Below are 8,788 nucleotides of genomic sequence, written 5' to 3' on the forward strand. Positions count from 1 at the left end.
GTAATTTAATAGATGTTCGTGCATTTTTTGCTAGAATGGACGCTAGAGATGAGAATAGATGTGCGGAAGCAACGTCTAATTTTTTAGACTTAAAGGAAAAAATATTCAAGATCAAGACTTCGCAGATCAACAACGAATGCATCAAGAAGACACTAATCCAACTTGCAAAAGCAGATATGAAAGTTGGATATCTTCTAAAATGCCTTCTTGTAGTTTTTGTTTTTTTGGGCTTCTTATTTTAGTCAAAATTTGATGAATGCGTTTCAATGTATCACAAAAATCGTTGATAAAAAATAAATCTATGCTGATGAGATGCGACCGTGCGTTGGACGCCCAATCACGTAAACCTAAACCGGGTAGATACGACCCTATTGCCATCGACCCTATTGCCATCCCAAACGGATGAAATCCAGACAAAACGAAGGTCCATTTAAGATCGTTGGAGTTGGCCTTACAATTCCCAACTTCAGCCCCGCTTTGTTGAACACAGTATTCACCGGACCCACACATCGCGTTCACTTTATTTCTTGGGAAACGTTACCTTTCAACCGGCTGAACCTGCTCTCGCGTCCACCGCCTCTTTTGTTTGCCACGTGGCTGGGCGGACGAGCCGTGACCCGTTTTCCTGAAACAACTCCATTGTTTCAGGACGTTGTTCCTGCAGCTTGGAAGTAGTTGCAGAAGGAGGGAACCTAGGCATGGCGACGACGGCTTCCACCGGAAGCAAGCCAAGAGCTCGCTGGCCGCCCCGCCGCCAAGAGCTCGCCGGCCGCCCCGCCGCCAAGAGCTTGCCGGCGGCCCCGCCGCCTAGAGCTCGCCGGTCGCCCGCCGCCAAGAGCTTCCCTGCTCGCTAGGTAGTGCTTCTGCAACTTGACCTTTGTTGCAAAAATTCCTGAAACATTACCTTTGTTGCACAAAATTCTTCCGCAAAACGAAGAAAAAAAATCCTGCAACAAGCAAATTGTTTCTGAAACTCGATAGTTGTTTCACGAATTGTTAGGTCCAAAGTTAATTTGATTGTTTCTATAACTTGACCGCCGTTTCAGGAAAATTTTGATGCCCGACAGAGCACCCATCTGCGGATCGTACGGTTGTGCGGGTGACGGATGTATATAACACGATGTATATAACACGTCCATCGATGGATGCATAGCAGCCCCCTTATTTCTTCTGACCATTTTTTGTTCTTTTTCCAACGCAAGTGAGGACAAACTACAGATTTATTTTTTTCTCATTGGGTACCTTTCACTTTTTTATCCCTAGGCCAGATAAATTGAGCACTTGAGCATTGTTCATGAGTTCAAAGAATCCGACAGTTGATTTACCAAGCAAAAAACTTCTATGCCTCCATAAGAAAAAAAACTTCTATGCCACTTAATAGTTTCTTAGAGTTTCAGAGATAACACATATCAACACAACCTAACCTAAGTTCTTTTCTAACTAACAAGACATAGGTTAATGCAAGTTCATACATCGAGGTTCAGATGCCAGAGGACACGCTGACAGGACATCATCTGACGTGGCCAAAAGTCAAGCAAGACACTGTCTCTCCATAAAACAGGACGAGGGGCTAAAAATGATCTAACATTATTTGATGCAAATCACCACCAATTCATTCAACAGAAAAGCAACAGATGAGGAAACACCCTGGAATCAAACGGAATTCAGATGGCTCTGGTTTATTTTCTCCTCAGCTAATCACAAGGAACCAACCCCCTTTGTTCCCACACAATCGTCCAGCCATCCAGCAGAAACAAAAAAGGAGAAATCGTTAAGAGAGCGTCACCATAATTACAATCTTCTATCCCAAGGGAGCACCGCCACGCAATGATCGGCGAAATCTTGCCGTCATGTGGTGCAACTCATAAGCCTTCTGCTCTTTTAGATCTTCCAGGTCACGACAGCATCATTAATCGACATTTGGGGGCAGGGGTCGCGAATTCGCACGATAAAACAGTGCACTTCAATCCCACTCCTAGCAGCTCATCAGACGTCCCAGTGAACACTCATCATTGTACCCTTTTCTGTTGAAAGGCAACAACAGTTTGGGGGAAGCAGTGGCTTCGTCCCTAACCACGCCAGCTGTTTTGCTTCTTGGCCTCAAAGGTGGCTCCGTCATTGAGCATGTCCTGTGCATCGGTTTCCATTCCGAGCTTTGAGAGAGCTAGGGCTTGGAGGTAGAATGCGGTAGGCCATTCAGGCATGCAGACCTGGGCCTGCATTGCGTCGCGTAGAGCAAGCTCCGACTGTCCGTTCATCAGGTAGGAAAAACTCCGCCTGGCAAAAACTGTAGCTGAAGGCACTGACATCATTCCAACTAGCTGCAACATGGCAAATTAGCTTGTCATGACTCATGTTACAGGACAAGGAAAACAATGTAAACCACAAACCCAATGAAAGCTTTGGTAACATTGTACATCAGTTAGAAAGTAGAATTCCTTGGTGACGGCTTACTGGCAGCACTTGAGGTAATAGGTTGAGGGCCAAACTGCTTATGGGTAAGATATTATTTAATTGGCTATTTGGCACAAACAATCATGAAGCAGCAGCATATGGACATTGTAAAATAATCCTAGTTAAAAATAAGAACAGAGAATTTAAGCGATGTCACCTTTGAATAGTAGTCAATTGCAGTCTTGAAATCTTTATCTCGAAATGCAATATCACCAAACTTCTTTGTGTTCAGCATCTCTTGCACTTGCTGAGTCCATTCTTGAAAGGACAACTTCAGTTTTTACAGCAGCATAAACATGCATCAAATAAAACTAGCTTATCTTAACAGAGCAAATGAATGAGATTTCATAATTTCTAAATACTTGAGCAAATGGGAATACAGAAAGAGAGAAGCAAAAAAAAAGCACATGACATACTCTGAGCACAAGAAAAATAGCCAAAAAGGAACTTAATAAAAAAATGTGCACAATAGCATCCTAAATTTAAGCCTGATAAAATACTTGGTTATCCAGTGCAAAAATGATTGCCTTTTCAACTATGGACAAAAAAGAATTATCAGTTATCAATGAAAGCCAGCTTCTCTCCATACAGAAGAGAAGATCTCTTAATCAAAGCATTTTTTTTAATTTAATCATGCAATGCCAACATAGCTAAGTATATGTAACTGTAAACTAGCATAGGAAAATTGCAGGAAACCATATGCCAAAAAACAACTCAAGTACAGGACCTTCACCAACAAGTTAGCAGTTAATTTGAGAGGGGACTAGAAAAATGCCAAGTCGGCACAAATCACAACAAGGGAAAGTTCACGGCGTAAGACTACTCATAGTGGGGAGTAACTTCGACTAGTAACATCCATATAGTCTATGTTGCTACCTCGATAGTGGGGAGTAACATACGTGTGGTGTCATGCAACACTTCATTTATTAGCTTGTAGACCATCTTGTCTTGGTATGTGTGATGTTACTCATAGTATGAGTAACTAGTTATGTTAGTCAATTCATCTCTCTCTTCATTAAATCATTGCCACATAGGCAAATTTGATGAGTTGGACCTCATGTTACTGCTGAATTTACTCCCACTATGGGTAGTCTAAATGATGACCTAACAGCAGGCGCATCATCAATGAGAAATGGTACATGAATTGTATGTTACCTCATTTTCTGCACCTTCATCATCTTTGTAACCTGTTTTCAGCAATATATCATGTACTGCTGTAAGGTCCATTCCGGCACAGGCCTTTCCAAGTGGAGAAAGAATAGTTGGTAAGACCGACGCAGTTTTTGTAATGCCCATCAACACATGTGACGCCACCTAAATTATGATGGATAAAATAAGTGAATTGTGTTACTGTGGGCAACTCAGAACAACAGTAACAATCCAAAAGATAGTTGAAGCTGCTTACCTCCTTTTGCTTCTGAAGAGGCCCAACAGAAGACAATAAATACTTTATATTGGGTCTGTCCCTTGCTTCAAACTGCAAGCATTTTGATGCAAGGTCAACTAATTTTGAAGCATCTTCATTAGCATATTGTCCTTCTAAGGAGGAATCCATCAATAGCAGTATGTTCTTTCCCCTTATCAAATCAAGTGCCTGTATTCGAAACAAATGACGTGAGAAATTCACTGGCATGGCAACAGTGATAGATGGGAAGACAAAACCCTAGCATAATGCTGTTACGTTATTTGAGCTGTGCTTGGCTTGTAGTGTAAGGGTATGTTTGGATGGTGACCAAAACCAACCATACCATTTTTTGGTTATAGCCAAAATTTTGGCTCTTGTTTGGATGGTTATCAATACTTTGGATGGTTATCAAAATTTTAACCCTCTAACCAACTATTTTTCGCTTTTCTTGTCAACACTGGCAAAAACATGGACAACCAAAACCTCAAATTTTGGTAGGATTGGCTTGGGCTTGCTTATCATACATCAAGAAATCTAGTGCTTAGCACATTAAAGCTAAAGGTTCAACCGTTCGAAACTCATTTCGGCTTCCAGCATGATAATTAAATAACAGTGTGGTACTATCCACGATGCAAGGAACTGATAACAAGAAAGGCAAAGATTGAAATGAGGCATACATGACTGGGAGGAATGTGTTTCCCACTCAAAAGATCCAACAGAACTGTTCCGTAGCTATATATCACACTCTCAGCGATGACTCTGCCTGCCATTGAAGAGTCAAGCACAAATTATTCAGTGCAGTCCAAAGAGCACGTGATGAGCAGTTCAGGAGTAAAAAGAGAAATTGCAATCGGTTTATCACCACGACCCACAAGGTACCTATTATTTGATACTGAGCGAACACAAAACTCAAGAGTGTTTTTAGAAGATAAATTCATTACAGGTTCACGAATTACTTCTGTGGACATAAAAAGAGCACTAATCTTACATCTAATGACTTAAAACAAGTCCACATGTTCACTTGTAATGGATAACACCGATGGTATTAGCAAATCGCCAAATCATGAATGTGGAGGGATCCTGTGGTCATGCGTACCCGTTCGTAGAAACTCTGGAGGGGTGTAAGCCAGGTTGGTGCTATAACTTTTGCCGTCACGGCTGTTCTTCATTAGTCCGAAACTTGACAAGCGAGGATCACCTTCCTGATGGCAACATATATTGTTCATGACAAGTGAGAATTTCCTCAGTAGCTACAGAGGTCAATCAAATTTCATAAACAAGACTTATTGAGAAAATTTTCATGTTCATGGAAGGAGTAACAGCAGTTATGAAAAGTCAGCTGTAAAGAAGTAGCCAAAGTAAGGTTTCCATCAGTAAGGTGATCCTTGCTTGTCAAGTATCTACTGAACCAGACAGGCAAAGCCGTGCATACCTCATCAAAAAGTACTCTGTAGGCATTCAAGTCATGATAGATTTTCCTGTTCTCTGCATTGCAATGATCGAGAGCTTGCGCAATGTAATGTGCAACCCTCAATCGCATTTCCCATGGCAACGGCTGCTTATCCCCTGCAGAGAGGCAGACCACACTGCACAGTCAAACAAGAAAGCAAATATAGCACCACATGGTATGTGTGGTAAGCAACTTCATATTTGAAATTAATTCATGACTATGATGATTTAGGTAAAATCCAAAAAAATAAAGCAAATATAGCAAGAGAGAAAATGCAGACACGCCCACATAGTCCTGGCAAATTGGCCACATCTGTTTATGCACGAGACAGCAAGAGCCAAATGTGGTGATGGCAGAGGTGCATTAAGCTCCTCAATCAATGCACAGGAGAATCATGTTTTGATCCAACCTCCACGGATCAAGTAGTAGTAACTACGTCAGAGCCCGTGGCAACAACTACAGCTAACTGGATACGGATATGAATAGACAGCGGCACGTACAGTGGAAGAGGTGCTTGGACAATGTGTCGTTGGGCATGTACTCCGCGACGAGCAGCCTCTCGTCACCCTCGGCGCAGCAGCCAATGAGGTTGACCAGTCGCTTGTGCCGCACCTTCCCCACGCCGGCCGCTTCCGCCTGCAGCAATCAAACACGTGAGATCCGGAACGGGATCCTCGAGCGGAGGCGCATAAACAGACAACGCATTTGCATTAGGGGTGCAGGGGGCGTACGAGGAACTGCTGCGGGTCGGGCCAGGAGAGGCGGGAGAAGCGCTTGACGGCGATGAGGCGACCGCCGTCGAGGCGGCCCCGGTAGACGACGTTGGGCGCCTTCTCGCCGCTCTCGGAGACGATGAGGTCGGCGCTGAAGCCCTTGGTGGCGGCCCGCAGCTCGGCGAGCCCGAACTCCCTGAACACCGGCACCGCCCGCTTCGCCCCGTCCTTCTCGTCGCCGTCCGCGCCCGCCCCGTCCGCTCCGTTCGCCGCCTCTTCCGTGGAGCAGGAGAGCAAGCCAGGTTAGATTCGTTCCGGACACGCGCATTCGCTGGGGGGTTAGGGTTTAGGAGGAGGCGGCGGCAATGGCGGCGGGCCCGCCTGCCAGCTTGCTTGCTTACCGGGATCTGCGGGGTCGTCGGGCGGGAGGGCGGCGTCGGCGTCGGGCGGCAGCGGCTTCCCCGCCGGCTTGGACTGGAAGCACCCCATCGGAGATCTGCTAGCCTGCCAGCGAAGGAACGCGAGCCGTGGAACGGAGGTGGGGGAGGGAGAGCGTGTGTGAATGTGGACTGGTGGAAGGAGGAAGCAGGAGAGGCGAGTGTGGCAGAGTGAGGTCACTGAGGTGGGAGGCAGCGCTCCGAGAGAAGCGCGGCGGCAGCAGGCACGGGCAAGGATCCGCTGGGTGCGCACCAAACACCGCGCAGCAGCCGTACGCGGCTACTGTATACGAATATGTTTTTTTGTATAGATGGAAAAAAGAAAACAAGAAACATCATTCGATTCAGTAGAGTATTTTGCTACGACGGAAAGGTTTCTGCTCTTCTGTCTATTGTGTATTCAGAAGATCAGAATCAAATCGATGGTTTATGATTGAACAAGGGACCGACCGACCAAGCAATGCTGTGTGCACAGAAGATTAATAGGGCCAGTAGCATCTGTCTCTGATTCTTTATTTCGAGAACACCGTCTGCCTCTTACTCCACAAAAAATACTTCCTTCATTTATAAATATATTTCTTTTAAATTACACCACGAACTACATACCGTACAAAATATATACATCTGTATATAGTTTATAGTAAAATTTCTAAAAAATCTTATATTTAATAAAATTTCTAAAACATATTAAAATATAAATTCATTCATTTTAATTTATAGTAAAATATCCAAAAGGTTTTATATTTAAAAATAAAGGAAAGTATTTAGGAATGGAAATAGTAGTACTTATAAAATTTTTGTAATAGTACTTACATAGTAGTTTAACATTCTCGCTAGATTTGCATTATTAAGCTAAACTTGACTAGAGTGCATAGGCATAATTATTTTGTACAATCATCCACGCATAAATCCAAAAAATGGTCGGATGTATCACAGTTTGCACTAAACATGTTTATTGGCAGCCTGGCCCGAGCCCTGCTCAAAAAACCAAGTCAGAGCTACTTCATGTCACAAGCCCAACAACAACTACTCATTTCCACCTCGTATATGTGGCACGAAGCAATTTCGTCCTGATATTTTTTATGGCAACTTTACTTACCCGGGGATGGCAACTTTAGTTGCAAAGCAGGGCAACTTTTCTGTTTTGGTTAACTATAGTTGACATGTCTAATTAACGGTAGTCGCCACATGTTGTGAACCCATAGTTGTCATGTATGGTTAACCATAGTTGCCATATGTGATTCACTAATTGCCACGTGTGGTTCAACCATAGTGGGCATGTATGGTTAATCATAGTTGTCATGTGTGATTAACTAGTTGTCACATATACACAACTATAGTTGTCATCTATCACCGTACGAACGTCGTGTGGGTGAAGAGCGGTTCACCCACACCGCGTGTACTAGATGATGTCCATGTGGGCAAGGACTGGTTCACCCACACGACGCAGCTTGCAACTCCTTGCTATGGATCGTGTGGACGAGTGCTCTAACCCCACATAGCACACTACGCCTAGTACAACTCTAGTGTAAAAATATTTAACTAGGTTATATAGTTAGTTTAACTCTAGTGTAAATTATATGAGCTAGGTTATAGAGTTAGTACAACTTTAGTGTAAAATTATTTGAACTATGTCATCGAACTAGTACAACTCTAGTGTAAAATTATTTGAACTACTTTATAGAGCTTGTACAACTCCATTGTAAAAATATTTAAACTGGGTTATGGAGCTAGTTCAAATCTAGTGTAAAATTATTTGAACTAGATCAAAGACCTAGTACAATTCTAGTGTAAAAATATTTAAACTAGGTTATAGAGCTAGTTAAACTCTAGTGAAAATTATATGAGTTAGGTTATAGAGCTAGTACAAATTTAGTGTGAAATTATTTAAACTAGATTATAAAGCTAGTACAACTCTAGTGACAAATATTTGAACTAGTTTATAGAGCTACTATAACTCTAGTGTAACAATATTTAACTTAGGTTATAGAGCTTGTACAACTCCACCCTAAAAATATTTAAACTAGGTTATGGAGCTAGTTCAAATCTAGTGTAAAATTATTTGAACTAGATCAAAGACCAAGTACAATTCTAGTGTAAAAATATTTGAACTAGGTTATAGAGCTAGTTAAACTCTGGTGAAAAATTATATGAGTTCGGTTATAGAGCTAGTACAAATTTAGTGTGAAATTATTTGAACTAGATTATAGAGCTAGTACAACTCTAGTGAAAAATATTTGAACTGGTTTATAGAGCTACTATAACTCTAGTGTAACAATATTTAAATTAGGTTATAGAGCTAGTTCAACTCTAACGTAAAATTATTTGA

The 8,788-nt window shown here is 42.4% G+C and overlaps 1 protein-coding gene across 1 annotated transcript; it reads right to left on the reverse strand.

Moving 5' to 3' along the window:
- Nucleotides 1–1,653: 1,653 nt before the first annotated feature.
- LOC123435737 (serine/threonine-protein kinase BSK2) lies at nt 1,654–6,654 on the reverse strand. Its single transcript, XM_045115588.1, has 10 exons — nt 6,424–6,654; nt 6,041–6,297; nt 5,810–5,945; nt 5,292–5,425; nt 4,956–5,061; nt 4,537–4,622; nt 3,860–4,048; nt 3,610–3,768; nt 2,612–2,725; nt 1,654–2,321 (listed from the first exon to the last, which is right to left on the reverse strand). The coding sequence occupies exons 1-10, from the start codon at nt 6,509–6,511 to the stop codon at nt 2,070–2,072; spliced, it is 1,521 nt and encodes a 506-aa protein (XP_044971523.1). The 5' UTR covers nt 6,512–6,654; the 3' UTR covers nt 1,654–2,069.
- Nucleotides 6,655–8,788: the final 2,134 nt, after the last annotated feature.

This window comes from Hordeum vulgare, chromosome 1H (assembly GCF_904849725.1).
Source record: "Hordeum vulgare subsp. vulgare chromosome 1H, MorexV3_pseudomolecules_assembly, whole genome shotgun sequence".
NCBI classification, from domain to species: Eukaryota; Viridiplantae; Streptophyta; class Magnoliopsida; order Poales; family Poaceae; genus Hordeum; species Hordeum vulgare.

Coding starts and splice junctions, on each gene's coding strand:
- LOC123435737 (XM_045115588.1), bottom strand. CDS start 6,511: ATGGGGTGCTTCCAGTCCAAGCCGGCGGGGAAGCCGCTGCCGCCCGAC. Junction 5,946..6,040: donor CCGACCCGCAGCAGTTCCTC/GTACGCCCCCTG, acceptor TGATTGCTGCAG/GCGGAAGCGGCCGGCGTGGG. Junction 5,426..5,809: donor GTCCAAGCACCTCTTCCACT/GTACGTGCCGCT, acceptor GCCTCTCTGCAG/GGGATAAGCAGCCGTTGCCA.